Here is a 19,652-nt window from a genome sequence, read left to right as displayed (position 1 = left end):
AAGAGAACTGAAAGGAAATCCAAACCAAAGATCAAAGTTGCAAAGGTCATAAAATAACATCCTTGTCTAACCTTCCTTACTAGGGAAAGGAAACTGAAAGTGAGAGATCAGGAAGTTGATTGAATGAAGCCAGAGAAAAACTCTCAATCTAGCTTTCCCTTTCTCTGGAAATTCTTCCCAGAAACAAGACCCTTAGAATAACTACTATGGTGAGCCTCATAATTTTACTTTCATCTGCCCAAATCAGTGCCTTGTCAGTGATCCCCTGAGGATCGTGGATTTAAATGGATCCCAAGATCCACTGGGGGCCAGGCCCCAAACCCCAAGGCAGCCTCAATATCCATTTGGCTTTTGAAGTGGCTCAGGCTGAATGTGGGGAACCTGCCCAGGATAGAGCTGATCTAAACCAAATCAGCTTTGCTTCCCTAGTCTCAGGCTGGATAAAGCTAATGAGGAATACATGAATCTTAGATTTTGCCACATACACACTACTCAGGGCTAGCAGAATAAAAAAGATTTATACTCTTCTGGGTTGCCAGATGTTTAGATGGCCCACAGGTTGTTTACCTAACAACTTGATGTTTGGCCAGATTGACTTAAGATAATGAGTTTTAGTAAGGATGCTTCTAGACCTAGCAACTACTCTACACGATCAAATCATAGAAGCTTGTGGAAAAATTCAGTGTTTCTTAAGGAGCATGGCCTCCCAACTCAAAATCATGTCATTTCTTCAAATATTCATGATCTGAATATAAAACAAAACTTAACTCACAATTAATCATTCTTATTTCCGTTATGTGTTATTTTCCATCACATCATAGGGGAATTTTGCCCAGAGTTTATAAGGAGGTCATTTGAACTGCTTTACAGCTAAGAGCCACCTTAGAAATTAACTGTTTGTAGTGCCTATTAATCTTGTTCTGTTTACAGAGTGTTAACATTAGTTTTCAGTTTCTTATGATTTTGAACTTAAATGGTTTCTTCTAGCTGGTGATTTTTTTGCTCCTACCCAAAATTTCTCTGAAGATGCTGAGAATTCATGTCTCTGCTGTTTGTAACAAAAGATGAAGGCAAAGATAATAACAAAGAAAGTGAAACATCTGAGACCCTGGAGATACTCACGTGTGGCCCAAGAGTAACTCAGAAGCACTCTCATTCTGCTAAGGTAGAGCAAGTTAGTAAATTATGCTAACACATGAGACTTTAACAATGGCAGTCACTCAGAGTGATAGTCATCCCTCAGTAGAAAATATTTTAATATAAAAACTTAAAAGATGTAATTTAATAGCAATTTTCCTTGGGAGTAAATTGGTCTCTGAATCATACTCTAAAAACCTAAAAGAAAAATGGCTAATAATTCAGCACAAAATGAAAACCTGTGATTACCTAAGGTGTACCAATGTGCATTTAACAATTTTTTCTTTTTCTAGACGAATACACGAGTCAGGTCCACTAGATAAATGGTAGCTGTGGTGAAACTTTCCCCTGTTGCTACTCAAGATGTGCTGCTCAGAAAAAGAAATGAGTGGTACGTCACCAATATGGAAATGTTTCTAATAGAATATAAAAATCTGTTAAGCAATTTTCCAGTACATTAGGCTGAAAGTGCTTACGATAGTTCTTTCTGTGGCAATCAAACATTGTATAAATTGCAGTCTTGTAATGTCCCTGTGTGTGGAGAGTACTACTACAATTTGGCCTGCTATTTTAGTCATTAAGTCTGTACTCATTTCTACATATGACCTGAAACAGTCAAGCCCACCTCTCAATTATCTTGGAGAGGATTTCCTAATCCGAGGGTCACTCAAGCTTTCAATAGAAGAGTCATTCTTTCAGCAGTTTGTGTAGGGCTCAAAATGAGAAAGGCAAGCAGCCAGTTTTTCTTTAACAAAGCATGAATGGTTTCAGAATCTCGCTCTGGGTGAAATGACAAGTCATTATTTACAGAGAGGTATCCGTAACTTCTTGCCTCTTTCTCTGTTCAAACTTTTTATTGATTTACAGAGATCAAAGACCGTGACTCCTAGGGAGCATTAAAAAAGTAAAAATGTTCACATTAAGAAGCTACTTTTGAAAGTTACACAATATAAATAAGCTATCAGCCAGATCTGACATCCCTTTGCCACCCCATAGCTGACCTGCACATAATTTTTCATCTTTAGACTAACCCTTTTAGCAATTCCACTCTGAAGATAATCACTGACTGTCAACTTAAAAAAAGAACAGGTGATAGGCATGGGGGAAAGCCATCAACTAAGGGTATAAAGGAAAATGCTAAAACTGTACCAGGAAATAAGATCTAGAATATTCTGAATATAAAAACAATTCTATAGAATGATGATTCCTATTATTTTAATGCCACACACATAAGATGTTAGTATAGAAACTGGCAGTGATACGGTAATGGGAATGTTGTAAGAACCACAAGGTGATGGAAAAGAGAAGGGCTTTGGAGTCAGGCAGGCCCAAGTATGAATCCAAGCTCAACTGCATATTAGCTGTACAACCTTGGACAAATTAATGCAGCCTGTTTCATTGCCTATAAAACAGGATAACATTTGGGCCGAGCCCATGGCGCACTCGGGAGTGCGGCGCTGGGAGCGCAGCGATGCTCCTGCCGGGTTCGGATCCTATATAGGAATGGCCGGTGCACTCACTGGCTGAGTGCCAGTCACGAAAAAGACAAAAAATAAAAATAAAAATAAATTTTAAAAAAAAAACAGGATAACATTAACTTCACAAAGTTGTTTAAAGGATTAGAGTTAATGTAGAAAATCAGTTTATCAGGCACTGAAAAAATGGTAGCTATTAGTATTGATCACATCACATTCCATTTATAAAGGACTCACACTTTCAAGGCTGCTTTTGGCATCAATGTCGTATTTTTTGACTTGAGCTCCCTATTTTGTTTGGTTGTTATAACAAAGTTTCAGCATATCTAGTGATTCACCTATAAGTCTTCTTTAGGTTGACCTCAGCCTGCACATGCTGCCCATTCTGAGTCATGAGAACAGCATCCTTGTTCCTCACATTGATTTAGGTATTTTCTTCTCAACCTAACAAAATAGAGTATGGTATAAAGCAGTTTTAAAGTACTAACTTTACACACATCACTGTCCTCTAGCGGCTAGAATAATTCTTTCTTGTAATAACTGCTCCCCGTCTTTTATATATTATACACACACACACACACACTATATATATATATATATATATATATATAGTTATTTATCCACTAGCAGGAGGAAAATCCCTTTTCCAGGGAACGTGATTGAGCCACCAGTTACTCTTCTACACTTGATCTTTTTTTGTTTTGTTAATCTACCCTCCCCCCCCCCCTTTTTTTTGGCAGCTGGCTGGTACAGGGATCTGAACCGTTGGCCTTGGTGTTACAAGGCAGTGCTTTAACCAACCAAGCTAACTGGCCAGCCCTTGTTAATCACCTTTCTGATGATAGCACTTGATCTTCTTAATCTAAGCATCTAGCTGTGGTCAGAGCCATCATCTAAAGCAGCCCTGGTATATTCTGATATAGTGTGGGCTGTGTGTTGGTGATGACCAACACATTAGGCACATTTCCCCTTTGATACCCCCCAACTCTTTAAGAACTTGGCCTCCACGGTCTTCCTGATACTTTTTTTTAATAATAAGAATGTATTATTTATATAATGGGAGGTTGACCCACATTTTCAAGGGAGGGAGAAAAGAATCTGGACTCGTAAAACAGAAACTCTGAACTCAAGATCTATTCTGCATTTAGAATACCAATAGAGATTGGTTGACACCCTTGAAGACTGTTTTGTTATCTGTTTAACCGGGGGCCAGTCAGCCCTAAACTAGGAAAACCCCTAACCTCAGTCACAGGGGGAATGGGCAACCATATGAGTAACAGTAGCTACTATTTACAGGCTGGGCCCTGAGATTAACTCTGTATCTATTATCTCCAACAACAATCCTAGGCAGTACATGTTATTACCATTTCATAGATGAGACAGAGAGTTTACATAACTGAGTCCAATTCTGCACATAAGCCCTTCTCCAGTAATAGGAAAAATGCCTGAAAGGCAAGTGCCAATGAAGATTGAGCAATATGCCATCTTGGTGTAAACAATTAACAATTGCAATAAACTCTAGAAACTGCTTAAGGACAGGACATAGACTATTCACTGGTATAGGATAGGTGCTCGAACATGACCCAACTTCTCTTGCTATTTCCAATGATTAAATGCTAGGTAGTTATAAACAGTGAAAAAATGATTCTACACAGATAAAGGTAGATTTGTGTTATCCAAATGCAAATCTTAGTTTGAAATCCTAAAAGTAGAGCCTTTAGATAAATGAAAATCTTCCCGATATTTTTTCAGTTTAAAAAACCTACAGAGGCAAAAAACAGAGCATATCCAGGGTCCTAAGGCAGGAGCCAAGGCCAGACCCCTCCGCCAGGATGCAGGCAAGAAACAGAGAACTCCTGAGGTCCTTAGGCAGGAAGCAAAGACAGCCCCTTCTACCCAGAAGCAGGCAAGACAGCATGCCCAGGGTCTGCAGCATCCCCAGGAGCACACCTAAAACACCACTTCCATGTGGGGGCCTGCCAGTCACAGCTCCTGCAAAAGTGGCAGATGCCACACCAGTAGTCACAGCTACTGTGCAGGCAGACTGCCAGACACTTGACTACACTGACACAAGGAGAGTCACCAGGAGAGACAAGAAAAAGAAGAAGACGTGTCTCTCCTCAAAGCCCACTCCAGAGCGAGAAGCAACTGCTCTACCAGATGACCAGATGTCGATATAGAGATACTAGAAATACAAAAACCCCAGAAAATATGACACCTCCGAAAGAAAACAGTAATTCTCAAATATCAGACCCTACAGAGCAGGAAACCCTTGAAATGACTAAAAAGGAATTCCAGCAGCAATCTTTAAAAAATTCACTGAAACAGGAAAAGCCTAAGTTAGACAACACAATGAAACAAGAAGAGAAAAATCCAGGATGTGAAGGAGGAAATTTACAAAGAGACCTTAAAAAAGAACGTAGCATTTTAATACAGGTGTTTAAAAGTAGAAATTTTCCTCTAAGCACTTAGTCTTTTCAAATGTATTGACTTGTTTTGCAGCCAAAAATAAAATAAAAAACCTACAGAGATGATGAAATCATTCATATAATCAAGTCTGTGTGAAGCATAAGGCCAAATTGAAAAGTGGACATTTGAACGACCTTCTACCTGCTCCCCTCCCCCAATATGGGCGTCTGGGTCTACCAGCCACTCTTTATGGAAAAGCAACAATCCCTGTTTCTTCAGACACTCTTTAATAACAATAGCATTGGTATTTGAACTTACAACTTTAAACATATTTCAGGATTTGGGAGCTTCCGGGACCATAACTTTAACCCAGCCTTTCATAACAGTCTTTTTACTTTCTGTTACAGAACATGACACTGCAATAATAGCAATGAACCGCTTCAGCTTTTTCACTTCTGCAGAAGCTAAAACAACTTCTCCAATATATAAGGGGGCTGGAAAGTTAATTTCCTGGGAAAGAAATACACAGCCTGGCCCTGGCATTTTAGTACCCAAAAGAGCTGAGATAAGTCCATTGATCAAAACTCCATGTACGATTGTCTTTCCAAACTTGGTGTGTTTTGCAAAATCTTCATTTAAATGCAAAGGATTGACATCCCCTGTTAATTCTGAGAAGATAGCCACGTCCCTCTGTGTGAAAGCTCTGCTGAGTTCAGCCCGGTCTCCAACTTTGACATGCATATGCCGAAAGTGCTGCCTGTTCAGCACTGGTTGGTGCAGGCAGGCTCTCCTCTGAAGGGTATTCCACCAAAGGCAATGGCTGGAAATTACTGGGAACATCTTCAGCACCCTCCAATTTCATCAACAGGGGCTTTTAACCTGCTTCAGTCTTCAAACATTATGCAGGCACCAAAAAATATTTCAGCAGAGGAATGTCTCTGAAACTGAGGGCTATTCAATACAATACTAGTTCCCTACTATTACCAGATAATGCAAGGAGAAATGGAGAAACCTACAAGAGAATGAAAAAGATTAATACAATATTGGGAGAAAATTGCACTGAAACACAGGGTAATGTAGAAACATGCCCAGTTTTACAGGATAAGCAAAGCTGATGCAGCAGCAATTTAAAGATGGGAGGAAGCTTTAGATAAACAAGTAGTCACAAGCTCAGAAAAAGCATACCAACACATAACACACTAGGCATTAAGCATTAAATGAAAAGTTAAGTCTTGACTACAAGAGTTGCAACATCTCCCATACAATCAAAAATCTAAGTGCTTTCTTTGTCTGACATTTTTGGAAACAATGAAGTCCTGGACTTTTTCCCCTAGCTAGATGATGTTAACCATACTGGATTCATGCAAGCACAAAAATAATACATATTAAAAAGCCGTTGATCTACTACTCAGTCTTGTTTGAAATATGTGAAGGAATAGTCTTTACCTGGATCACTCTGAAAGCACATTTTTTGCCCTTATAAGATCCTAACAGGGTCAAAGAGCTCCACAATTTGACAAGACCACTGCAGAAAAATCAAGAAAACATAAATTAAAAATTGTCCCTGCAACATCTTCATAGTACTCCTTTGGTTCATAGTCCAGAAAGTGGTTGCTTTTTAACCAGAAAATCTAATTTAAATGAGAAAACCTTAAAAGTAAAAGCACAGTGTATCATAGGCAGAGAATAAAATGAACCTTAACAAAGAATGTTTCTAAAATACTGCATACATTTCTGATTTTGCAACTATAACCATCAATTGGGAAACCCCACAGTTGTAACCAAATTGCAAGTTTTGTTCTCTCTGGAGGATAGGCGCTTAGTGGATTAATGTTCATATTCACCCCACGTGAAATTCCCAAAAGCTGCTCAGAGTTCATAATGGAAAAACTCTTCCAAGGGGGCATTATTGCTCTATTTCTCCATCAGTCTCTGCCCTGCTACACTAGAAATGTCCCAGTCTGTCATACCTGCTACATATTCTCAAGATGGCTGACAAGGTCTTCTCTTCATAGGTTAGGACATCCAAGGGTAAAGCAGCACCAACCTACATATGGAATAATGCTATTAGCATACTATTATCATCATCACTCTTGAACTAATCCTGTCAACTCTTTGTTTTTGAGTTTTTCTCCTCCACAAAAAGCAATAGCATAATGGTGCTACTCTAGCTGCCTGCTTATTACACCTCCCCCTGCCTGGAATGTTCTTCCTATACTTCTTCATATGGCTGATGCCTCCTCACCCTTCGAGTCTTCGTTTATAATTGTTCCTTCCCTGATTCCCAAAATATGGCTCAATCTACTTGCTGTGCTCTTTCCTATTCTCATCACTCTTGTCACTGTTTAACATGTTTTCCTACTACTAGCACCAAGACCATTAGCCCATGAGTCAGAGATCATGTCTGTTTATTTACAGTTATATCCCCAGGAACCAGGTTTTACACCTGACAAAGGTGCACAGATCTTTTTTAACTTTTTACTTAGAAAAATTAGACTCACAGGAGACTGCAAAAAAATGTACAGGAAAGTTCCACGCACCCTTCACCCAGCCTCCCCTAGTGCACAACATTTTACACAACTATAGTACAGTATCAAAACCAGGAAACTGGTATTGGTACAATTCAGAGTTTATTCAGATTCTACCAGTTATACACGCATTCATCACATTAGCGTGTGTGTGTGTGGTTTGTATGTGTGTGGTTTGTGTGTGTGTGTGTGTGTGTGGTTTGTAATTTCACCACACACCCATGTAGATAAAGAACTGTACCATCACAAGACTTCCTCGGTCTACGCCTTTAGTCACATCCACTTCTCCTACCCCATCCCTAGCCCCTGGCCACCACTAATCTTTCTCCAGATTATATATTATTTCAAGAGCATTATATGAGGGTTCTTCAAAAAGTTCATGGAAAAATTTGTATTATCTTTCAATTTTCTTTTTTTCCCCAAACTTTTTGAAGTATCCTCATATAAATGGAATCACCCAGTATGTAATCTTTGGGGACTGGCTTTTTTCACTCTGCATAATTCTTGTATCAATAGTTCACTTATTTCTACTGTTCAGAATATTTCATGGTATGAATGTTCCATAGTTTAACTTTTTTTTTTTTGGTGGCTGGCCAGTACAGGGATCTGAACCCTTGACTCTGGTGTTTCCATAGTTTAACTATTCACCCACTGAAGAACACTGGGATGTTTGCAGTTTTTTGCTATTACACACACGAACATTTGTGTACAGGTTTTTGTATGAATATAAGCTTTGACTTCTCTGGGATAAATGCTCAGGAGCACTATTGCTGGGTTATATAGTAAGTGCATGTTTAGATTTTTTGGATTTTTTTGGTGGCTGGCTGGCACAGGGAACAAACCCTGGATTTTGGTTCTATTCAGCACCATGCTCTAACCAACTGAGCTAACCGGCCAGCCCCATGTTTAGTTTTTTAAGAAACTGCCAAACTATGTTCCAGAATGGCTGCACAATTTTACATACCCACTGCAATCTATGAGTGATCCAGTTTCTCCACACCCTCGCCAGCACTGTTATCACTACTTTTTATTTCAGTCATTCAGCTAGGAACAGTGATACCTCATTGTGTTATTAATGTGAATTTCCCTAATGGCTAATGTTGTTAAACACCTTTTCATGTGCTTCTTCGCCAAATGTACATTCTCTTTAGTAATGTCTATTCGTGTTTTTTGCGCATTTTCTAATTGGATTGTTTGGTTTTTTACTATTGAGTTTTGAGAGTTCTTCATATATTCTGGATATTAATCCTTTGTCAGACATGGTTTGCAAATATTTTCCCCCAGTCTGTAATTTGTCTTTCCATCCTCTTAACAGAGTCTTTTGCAGAGTAAAAATCTTTAATTTTGATGAGATGCTTAGCAGATTTTCATTTGATAGAACGAATCAGAAAATAACTTCCTGAGAAACTTGTGTTTGTTCTCTCTCAACTTTCAAAACTCTACTTCTGTTCTCAAGTGAATGCTAGGACAAAGCTGCTCAAACTACTGGTCTATGATAAAATAAGTTGAATCAGAACGTAAATCGCAATGTCACTAAGCACACTGTTTAGTTCAGCTCACTTTTTTTTTGTAATGAGACTTTTTCACAAAAAGAAGTGGTGTGCTGGTTTGGGTGCAAACACCTTATCTCTTCAAGATGGGCAAAAAAAAAAAACAGTTTGCAGGTTGCCAGTCTAGACCACACTTGGAGTAGCACTGCATTAGAACAAACATTTGTCAAACAAGTTCCTTGTCAAACAAAAGGAATGTTATACCAAAAAGTCATCATTTCTGAAAAGTCTGCTTCTGCAATTTCAAATACAGTTTTAAAATAATGTCTGGAAAGCGTTCTTTCTGTATTTCTTATAGAGATCTTAGGAATGTTCAATCCACCAAGTGAGTCCATACCTCCCCAAACAGGTCCTTCAGGGCTGAAATAAGCAGCTGTTTGAACTGTGCAGCATTTAGTCCAACTCCATGATCTTGAAATTCTCTGTGAAAAACATTAAAAAGGAAGAAGACATTGTATTAAATTTCATGCTATTCAAATTTATTTAAAAAAATAATCTAAAGTAGGACTTAGAAGACTGAACTCACAGGCAAACTTTCATGTAGTGGTACTCAGAGGGATTTTTGTAAACTACTCTTTCATATGTGGCATCTGTGGCTGGCATCTTCTCTAATGCTGGTCACACCTACAGTAAGTCAAGAGGAATAGAAATTACCAAGGTACAAGCTATTTTTCACATTTTTCATGAGAATTTAGCCTATTTGATTTTTAAAAGACTTCCTAATACAGTAACTCATCTAATTCTGATTCAAACTAAGTTACCCATAGAGACACTCATACAAAGGCAGTATCTTTTATATGCCAAACCACTGTACTCTTACTTAAATCCTAATAATATAATTCCAGCTAACATTTTCCTTACTGAGCACCCAGCTCTGTGCTGAACATTTCACATACCTTAGCTTCCGTCTTCAAAATGATTCTTTGAAGTAAAAACTATTATTATTCCCATTTTTGAGAAGGACACAGAAGCTTAGTTAAGATAGGTAACACCTGCCCAAGTACACCCAGAGATTCCAACCACTCTTAAGTAAGTCACCTTGTAGGTGTAGTCCTGAAGGGGTGATTGGATTGTAGGACCATGCAGTAATGAATGGATTAAAAATGGTGGTCAAGGGTGTGGGTCTGAGGGCTTTAAAAGAAGAAGAGAGCCTCTCTCTCTCTCTCTCTCTCTCTGTTCTCTCTGCTTCCACAATCTTACAATGTGAAACACCTGGGTCACTGTCGCTACCACCAGATAGACTTTGGACTTCCCAGCCTCAGAAGCTGTAAGCAATAAATTTTGTTTTCTTTATAAATCACCCAGTTTTAGATATTTTGTTACAAGCAACAAAAACAGACTAATACACCCCTCAGGACCATTCTGGTATGATGTCTCTTAATCCAAAGAAAAAGTAAAAGCATAAAGAAGTAAAATCTGAGATCAGAAGGCCCTCTTCTTGTTTACTCTCAGTCAGCACAGAACATGAACAGGAAAATGAGGGATGATAGTTCTGCTGTCCCCTCTCATCTTGGGTCTGCATGTTCTCTCAGTCCAGAGGCCAGGTTTTGGACTGAGCTTAAGACTGAGCTTAAACAGTAAGAGATTTGAGAAGAGGAACTCCTGGAACAGGTACTCAATGCCATTTCTAACAGATCTGGAATGTTCAAGAACTTAGAACATGCTGATCCCCCTGAAGAGAAATCCTCTTCTTGGCCCTTTTACCACCTCACTCTCCCCCTGGATAGGCCCTACTCCTCCTTCGAGTTTCAGTTTAAATATCACCTCCTTATCAATATTCAACTCTGCACCCCACAAATATGTATAACCAATTACATTTCACTTAAAAAAAAGTTACTCTTAGAGGAGGCCTTCTGTGACACCCTGCTCTAAATTAAGTTCTCCTTTTATGTCTTAACATTGTCAATTTGTTTAATACCTGGATATCCCACTAAAGGGACCAGGAAACTAAAGCCCAACCAAAGAAAGGGACCCATTCAATGTCACGTAGCTATGGACTAGCATTTCCAAAACCTCTCTGGGTCAGGCCCAGTTCCAATCACTCCCAGATGATTATCTCCAGAGAAAAGGAGAAGTTGGGATCAAGGAACTATACCCACCTATTCAACATACATTAATACTTACTGTCTCTGGCACAAACACTTGTTGAATATATAACTGAGAGAATGGTGGTAGCGGTAGGCCTGTACATTCGAGTATCTTTGCTTTCAGGACAGGAGCAATAGTTACCTGGTGCTTCTCCCCTGACTACAAGGACAGGGAGAACAGGAATCTCATCTATTTCATTCATCGCCTGGCACAAGACAGGTATTTTTTAAATGTTACTGACTGCCTTGATGGAGCTGGCTGCCTAAAGTAGCGGAATGAGATTAGGCCTGGGGCTTAGAATGCAAATAACAATTAAGACTTAAGGAGTATTGTGGAGATGGTTAGTGGTGATGGTTGCACAACCGTGTGAACGTATTTAATGTCACTTAACTGTACACTCAAACATAGTTAAAATGAAAAATTTTATGTTATGTATATTTTACAATAAAAAAAATGTAAGGAGCAAATGTTTACTGAGCAGTCACCTCTCCAGACTCCACAAGCCTGAGTCCTCAGGACCAGTGTCAGCACTGCCCTCTGCAGGCTGTTATGAGATTAAAGATGATGATGCCTGGGAAACCCTTCTGTACAGCCTGTTATGTACACCACAAAATGTGAGCGCTCCTGCAGTCAGTCATCAACATGTTTGAAGTCAGCCTACTGGCTGCAAGGATGCTCATAAATTGATCTATTAGTAATAAGCGTCTGGGCTACCAACCCTACTCCCCTTTTCCAATCTATTCTTTACAGCAGCCAGTGAGCCTATTTAAAATGTACTCAAGCCACATCATCTCTCTGCCCAAAACCTTGTAATGGTTACCGTTTTAACCAGCAGAGAGCCAAAATCCTTACGGCAGTCTGCACCGCTGCTCCCCACACCACTCTGACCTCATATCCTGCCATTCGTCCTCTGGTCAAACCCCTCCACCACTCAGGCCTCCCACCTGTTTCTCACACGACCATCTTCGCCTCTGGGCCTTGGCTCTAGCTCTTCCGCATGCTGGGAATGCTCTTCCTCCAGGTAGCCACATGGCTCACTCCCTCGCCTCCTTCCTGGCTTTGTTCAAACCCATTCCGTTTGGCCCAGTGCCCATCCTAATACCGCAACCCTCCCCGTACGCTCCTATCCCTGCTCTACTTTTTTCCTCGTAGCATCTGCCTTCTGCTAACACAACTATGTAATTCATTTGCTCTTTATCTGCACTTCCCTCCCCCGCCCCAACAGCATGTCAACTCCACTGGACGGGGGTCCTTCTGTCTTGTTCACTGCTGTTTCCCAAGAACCTAAAACAGTGCGTCGCGCACAGTGGGTGTTCAACATGTAATCGTGGGGCTAAATCAATAATTTGGAAAGCTCAATCCCCTACTAATGGATACTGGGGCTGTTTTCAACTAACAACCACCACTGACTTAGCGCCCACCTCGCGCCTGGCCCATGCCGGGTGCTCCGTACACGGCCGGTGGTCCCGCTCAGTCCTCGCAGTTATCCCCTGCGTTCCACGCCGAACACCGCGCTGTACAAAGGCGGCCGGAAATCCCCGGCTGCAGCCGACAGGCACATCGAGACGATCCGCACCACCCGGTCCGTGGCTCCCGCCTGGCGCATGCGCAGCCAGCGAGCGCGGCCGGCGACACCAGCGCGGTCGACTAAGACCGCGCCCGGAAAGTGGCCGCTCTCCTATGGGCTTCCACCTATCCGCTCTGCGTCGGACTACCCTGACACCTCCCCTGATTCCTGTTCGCTGCAAAAACCCACGAAGACTTGGGGCTCCCACGCAACGGCTAGAATCTGGACCCGGGAAACTCCGGGTACGCTTATATTTGGCCGCTCTCTGTCCACCCACCGGATGCAGGGAGCCCAGGCGGATATGACGTCACCACGCGGCGTTCTCCAAAAGACACCGGTGTGAATCCTGATCAGAAGTTTAGACCGGGGCGTGCAGCGCCCTCTGGTGCCCCCTCCGGAGAAAACTGTTTCTGCAAGTGTCTGCATAGGAGGGGGTCTTTTTTGGCCTGGGAGAGTGCTTCATAGTCATTCATTTATTAATGCATTCATTCATTCACCAAATTTAGGTCTAGCATCTCCTCTGCTGAACATCTTCTATGTCAAGCACTCCCCAAGGACAGGACCTGCTCTCAGTGTCCCTTTTGGCTCCCAGCACACCTTAGGTGGTGTATCTGTGCTGGCATGAAAAGACCCAGCTGGTCCTATTTCCAAATGTAAGCGAAGTTTCATCTATGCATTTTTTAAGTAAGTACTTGTTGGCCACCTATTAAGTACTAGGCACTCTTCTAGGTACTGGGAACCCAGTGGCAAACAAGAAGATATGGTCCCTGTACTCATGGAACATATAGTGTGTATTTAATAATCATAATAATAGCAGCTAATATTTATCAAGTGCTTACTTTGTTAGGTACTGTGCAAAAAATTTTACATATGTTATCTTGTGGAACTCTCACACAATCCTGAGGTAGCTATTGTTAAGATCATCCCCACTTTACAGAGGAGGAAATTGAAGCACAGAGAGGCTAAGTTAATTGCCCAAGGTTACACAGTAATAAGTGGTGGACATGCCATCTCATTCTGGCCAGTGCTCTCCACAGTGCACCACATTACCACCAATTGAGGGGCTGGGATAGGAAGGAAACCTGAGTGTACGCCCCATGAGGATGGGACCTTGCTTGTGTTGGTGTTGGAGTGAGCAGGACTGAAGCCATGTTGGGACCTAAAGCTGCCTGGGCTGCAGAGGGGGGGAAGGATTTTTAAAAGGACAGTTTTTTTTCTCTCCACTCTTGCTTCCCATTCCGATTTTCTTATCTCACTCTCTAAGTAGGAAAACAAGGCCAAGAAGCTAATTAGTACTTTGCAAAGCTAACAGTTCTTTCTTTGAGACTTGTAGAGTTTTGAGAAATGATCAAGGCCAAATGACTGAAGCTGACCTTGGGTACAGCCAAGTACAAAATCTTGCAAGGTCCTGAGATAACAGCGAAGATGAGAACAGAAACCAGATGAGGCCTTGGCAAGACGTTGTACCTGACCCATAGAAATGGACCCCTCGTAACTCATGTCTCCTGCTCTCCTGCTTTTCACCTCCCACATTCCATTCCCTCAACCCTTCCTTTAGAAACCCCTCAGTAAATGTAAATCTTTGAGATGGGATAGCCTACCATCTCCTTCAGCTGAATACATCTGCTTTTTCAACACCAACCTTTTGACTTCTGAGTTTTTTCTTTCCTTTTCCAGGGGGCGGGCAGCCGACCTGAGTCCGGTAACATTGGCTCACCAGTACATTCAGGGAATGACACCCAGTAGGCACTCAACACATTTTACTGGATGCATTAGTTCATAAATGGATGTGATGATTCTGCCTGGGTTGTGGGGCAAAGGGTTGCCTTTCATGGCCAAACCTGAGCCTAGTTCAGCGGGAAACTTTCTCCCTCATTTCTATTCTCAAAATCCTACTGTCTGCTATTTCCTGAAGCTTTGGTCCTTGACCTTGGCCATACTCTCCAGTTCCATGGCTCCTGCTTTCCTTCCTTCTCCTCACCAAGGAAACAGGACTTGTTCCAGTTGGGGGAAGAGGCAGAAGAAATCAACACAGACCCCACAGAGAGTGGCATTTTCTTTCTCAAGAGAGCTTGGAGTTTGGAAGCTGCCAGAATTTGCTTCAAATCCATCCTTGCTACTTATCCAACTTCCTCATCTGTTACACGGAGAGATTATTATCATCTACCTCACAGAGTTGTGAGGAAAAAATAGTTGGTAGTGTCAAGTGTCGGGTCCCTAAGAAAGACTCAGCAATGGGAGAGAGTCCCCCTAAGCCAGCTGCCTGGCAAACCCATCATGCATTTTGGGATTTAAAGAACCTTGGATAATTTTCACTCTCCTCCTGCACCAAACCCTGAAAATGAAGTGCCTTCCCAGCTGCCTGAATTCTCTCAATGCTGTCTTATTAATCAAGAGTTGAGGATAAAAGAGATGCCTTTGAATGATAAAGACATAGTTGGTTAACTTTTGTTTTTCAACTAAATTTTATTTATTTTTTGAATATGTACTGTAGACTTACAGCATATGTTTTAAATGTTTATGAAAGGATAAGCTGTGAAAAGTAAGTCTTCCTTGCACCCCTTCCCCAGCAAGCAGCTCCCACCTCCAGAGGCAACCACGGGTATGAGTTTCTTAAGTGTCCTCCCAGAGATATGGTATGGCAGCTTTTCTCTCTTGACGATATATCTTAACATCACTCCAAATCAAAACATACCAGACTGCCTCAGTCTGTTGCCCTGTGTTGCATTGCGTGGAGTCAGTTGGCTCTTGAGGGGCCATTTGGGATGCCCTCTATGACTCAGACTTAATGTCTCTGTGATTCAGAGCAAAATTGTTCGAGCAGATCTGAGAGTATTTTATGGTCCTGGAAGGTATGGCCGCTGAGAAAAAGTTAAGTCCACACTTCCCTCCCTGCTTTGCTAATTGGTGCCAAACGGATTTTGCTGATATTGAGGAGCTTTTCTAACTTGGGGAAGAAAAGGCAAGAGAGGGACCTAAGTGGGAATCCAGTCCCATAATTCTCCATCAATCCAGTGGGAATCACACCCACTTATATCAGCAGATTGTGAAGACTGGATAAAGGAAGTGAAAATAATCAGAAGTTAAAAGCTATGGAGCGGTAGCCACTGTTTCCATTTAGGGAAACCTGCCAGGTGCCAGACAGCTTACTCGCATTATCCCGTCGACCGTGCAACATCGTTGTTATTACCACCTTTCAGATAAAGAAAACAAAGCACAGAGAGTCATCTGTCTAATGTGGTTAGAGGCTGCAGGGTATGAAAGGCTGTATTCCATCCCTCCCATGTGGACAAGACTGGGAGCTGCTCCTTTGAGGCGACTCTGAGCATCATCTCCAAATAAGGAACTTTGGAAAGCGGGCAGCGCTTCAGAGACCCTAGAAGCCAAGCCCGAGACAGGGACTTACTGGGAGACGGCTCTCTTGTGAAACCTGTAAGGACGGAGGGAAGCAGGATAGGGCATGCGAAGAAGCTAAGCAAAGAGGTGGGCTCCACTAAGCCTAGCTGCAGCCAGACCCACAGGGAGCCCTGGGGCACCCATGATAGCAGAGGCTTCCGGACTTTGAGGCAAGGGCACAAGCCTTATACTCCTCAGTCATTGGCTGCCAGCTGTAGGGTTGCCAGATTCAGCAAATAAAAATACAGGATGCCCAGTTAAATGTGGGTTTCAGATAAATAATGCTGGGATGTCCTGAAGTAAAAAGGTATTCATTGTTTATCTGTTTTTTTTTTTTTTTTGTCTTTTTATGTGACCGGCCACACTGCACTCAGCCAGTGAGTGCACTGGCCATGCCTATATAGGATCCGAACCCGCGGCGTGAGCGTTGCTGCGCTCCCAGCGCCGCACTCTCCCGAGTGCGCCACGGGGTTGGCCCATTTCTTTCTTTCTTTTTTTTTTTTTTTTCATTGTTTATCTGAAATTAAAATTTAACTGGGTGGGCATCCTGTATTTTACCTGGCAACTCTAGGAGGTGGGAGGAGAATGGGCATAACCCCTTATGCATCCCCAGTCATCTGAGGGCAGTTCTCTGAGCCATCAGCACCAACACTCACAGCTAAAGGGGACTGGGTACAGCAGTCAGTAAAGGAGACCTGGGAGGGACATCAGCAGCGCCCACTGCAGAAACGTACCCAGGAGCAGCTCACCAGACAATGGTAAAAAAGGCCAGAAGCTCCTAGACTTGACCTAGACCATCTAGTCGAAACCACTGTCATCACCCAGGGGAGCAGGGAGATGGCCTGGTTCCCAGCCTCAGCACGGGCCCCTTTCCCCAGCTACCACCTGAGGATGTCTTTGCTGTCTCGCAGCCATTCCCCTGTGTGTGGGGGCCAGCATTTCTGAAATGCACTTAAATGATGGAGGAACTTTCCTTAGAAGTATCTTAGAAAACTTTACCCTAAAAAATGGCTCTGGGGGGCTGGGTGGTTAGCTCTGTTGGTTAGAGCACAGCCTTGTAACACCACAGTCAGGGGCTCAGATCCCCACACCGGCCAAGTGCCAAAAAAAAAAAAAAAGTTTGGTGGGGAGGTTGGCTGGTTAGTTCACACCAAGATTAAGTGTGCAGATCCCTGTACCAACCAGGTTCCAAAAAAAGAAGAAGGAAAAAAAAAAAAAAAAGGCTCCAGGACCCCAGGAAGTGGGAATTCGGGAACGGGAGACCACCCTGGAATTAAGCAGCCTGTTTCTGGAGGGGCCTTATATCCTTTCTTAAAATTTAGAGATCCTCTCCCAGGGGTTCACAGGGGTCCCTATAAAGAGGTTCACATGCTCTCCAATTTTTCTTGAAGACTCTGCATCCCCATTACAGGAACCTGGGGAATCTGTAGGTGAAGACCTAGAAGACCTAGAAGAACCTCAAGATATAAAGGTAAGTGAAAATAGCAGAAGGAAGGGGTAGGCAACAGTAACATCCAGCATGACCCCATTTATGTAAAAAAAAAATCTACAAAGCCAACCATGGAGTCCTCTTTTTTTATACATATGCATGTATGAGGGTACTTCAAAAGTTCATGGAAAGATTAGTATTATCTTTCAATTCTATTTTACCATAAACTTTTTGAAGTATCCTCGTAAGTGTGCAAATACACAGAAATTCCAGGGGACTGTTAGGGGAAGGATAGGAGCTGTTTTTTTAAGCATTTGTTTTGTTTGATTTATCTTAAAGAGACTGCATCATTTTTGTAACACTAATAATTGTGAAATGAAAAACAGGACCCACCCTTATGATCAGGCACAGAGGACGCTGTGGGCCACACCCATCTGCTGCCACTCCTTCCACCTTGCAAGAACAGGCTCAGGATGCCACCCACCACAGGAACCTGGAATGCAGGCTCCCATTCCTTATCTCCAATCCTGAAACCACCCAAAAAATATGGAAACCAAATTTCTTCATCTGGCACCAAAGCTCAACCTGGATTAAGATTTTTTTACCTTTAGTCCCATTTACTGTGGATATGCATACTTTACACGGCAGAAATGTGAATGTGTTTATTTGATTATGTGTTGTAGCCCCAGGCCCCACTGGGGGTGTCACATGCTATGTGGTATACACACCATGATACCTGTCCAAATCAGAACATTTCTGATTCTGAATCACATCTGGCCCTGAGAGTTTTGGCAAGGGATTGTGGACCTAGGCTCATGTTAATGTCATGGCAGCCCCTTTCCAGGAGTTGTCCTTCAGAGACAGTCACCCACTCTCCAGGTAGCTTTGGCCTTGGGTCATTGGGATCGTCACCCTAGTGTCACTTTCTGCCCCTAAAAATCCTTCCTTCTCTCGCTCCCTTCTGGGGCTCCTGGCCTCCTGAAGGTAAGGTTCCTGTTCATGGCCTAAGGTTCCTGTTCATCGCCTTGAGGGTTTAGAAAGATCCAGAAACAATGAAGGGAAGTTTCCTCCAGGAGCCAAGGGAGAGTTACTGTCCTGTTGCTAAAAGGAGAGCCAAGCAGTCAGAGCCTTGTCTCTCCCAGACAAGGCTAATGATGGTCACTCAAGACCCTCATCCCACCACAGGCACAGGCAACCCCAGGACCACACGCTGGTTGTTGCCAGCCCAGAGAGCAGCCACACTGGGCCTCTGCACCCCGGAGCAGCTGGGGATGTCAGAACAGCAGCCCCAGGACTGTCACCCTCTGGTCCTGACGTTGGCAGGTAGTTTGAGGACTTCTCCATTGTCCCATCTATGACCACCTCCACCCTCTCCAAAAACCCTCTACTTTTTTGTCCCCTTTCAGGAAATGGAGGGGTTATAAGAACAGCACCTAGACTGGGGGGTGAGCGGGAGGTGGGGGGAGTTGGGAGGGAGAAATGGCTGATGAGAAGGCCATCTGTGGTTAAAGGAGTGACATTGGAAGAGATCCAAGATGATGGCTCAGAAGAGCCAGGCTTCCAGATGTTAGGGGAGAGTGTGTCTGCTTATGCCTGGGGTTGGGGGGGGCGGCAGGGAGAGGCAGACAGACAACACAGAGACAGATAGGGATGAAAGAGATGGGGAAGGTGGGAAGAGAGACACAGACAGAGACCAAGAAAGTTAAAATGCTTCAAGTCTGGCTACAGTATTTCAGCAAACATGTTTCTGAAACACCCCCTGAACTGCTATTTTTAATAAAAGATGTCTCAGTCTAGTACAAGGAATTCCCCCAAAGCAGAAGGCTGGTACTTGTAGATGTTAAAATCTGCATCCATCATTTTAGAACAATGTTAGTTAATTAACCAATCCATGATTGTTCCAAGATGGAGATCCAGGGCTTACAAAGTAAATAAGGGGGCCTAAATTCAGTGTTTATGTATAATTGAAACCCAAAATTTGTCTGAAGGCAAGAAAAGCCCCTGGCTGGTAAGTCCTTCAACGGGCCCCTCAGATGTCTCCAGCTGAGCCTTGGGGTGTGCCTCTGAAGTGGC

At 42.7% G+C, this 19,652-nt stretch overlaps 2 protein-coding genes across 2 annotated transcripts; both read right to left on the bottom strand.

The window, feature by feature from the left end:
- Nucleotides 1–5,291: 5,291 nt before the first annotated feature.
- Nucleotides 5,292–5,973, bottom strand: HTD2 (hydroxyacyl-thioester dehydratase type 2). The gene has a single exon (XM_063114907.1). The coding sequence runs from the start codon at nucleotides 5,859–5,861 to the stop codon at nucleotides 5,355–5,357; it is 507 nt and encodes a 168-aa protein (XP_062970977.1). The 5' UTR covers nucleotides 5,862–5,973; the 3' UTR covers nucleotides 5,292–5,354.
- Nucleotides 5,877–13,022, bottom strand: RPP14 (ribonuclease P/MRP subunit p14). Its single transcript, XM_063114908.1, has 6 exons — nucleotides 12,609–13,022; nucleotides 9,626–9,723; nucleotides 9,437–9,521; nucleotides 6,992–7,068; nucleotides 6,468–6,546; nucleotides 5,877–6,033 (listed from the first exon to the last, which is right to left on the bottom strand). Exons 2-6 carry the CDS (start codon nucleotides 9,700–9,702, stop codon nucleotides 5,977–5,979), a joined length of 375 nt encoding a protein of 124 aa, XP_062970978.1. The 5' UTR covers nucleotides 9,703–9,723; nucleotides 12,609–13,022; the 3' UTR covers nucleotides 5,877–5,976.
- Between the last annotated feature and the right edge of the window lie 6,630 nt (nucleotides 13,023–19,652).

Source organism: Cynocephalus volans, chromosome 11 (genome assembly GCF_027409185.1).
Source record: "Cynocephalus volans isolate mCynVol1 chromosome 11, mCynVol1.pri, whole genome shotgun sequence".
Classification (NCBI taxonomy): domain Eukaryota; kingdom Metazoa; phylum Chordata; class Mammalia; order Dermoptera; family Cynocephalidae; genus Cynocephalus; species Cynocephalus volans.
Note: the sequence above shows the minus strand (reverse complement) of the source record. Positions and strands in the feature narration are given on the sequence as shown.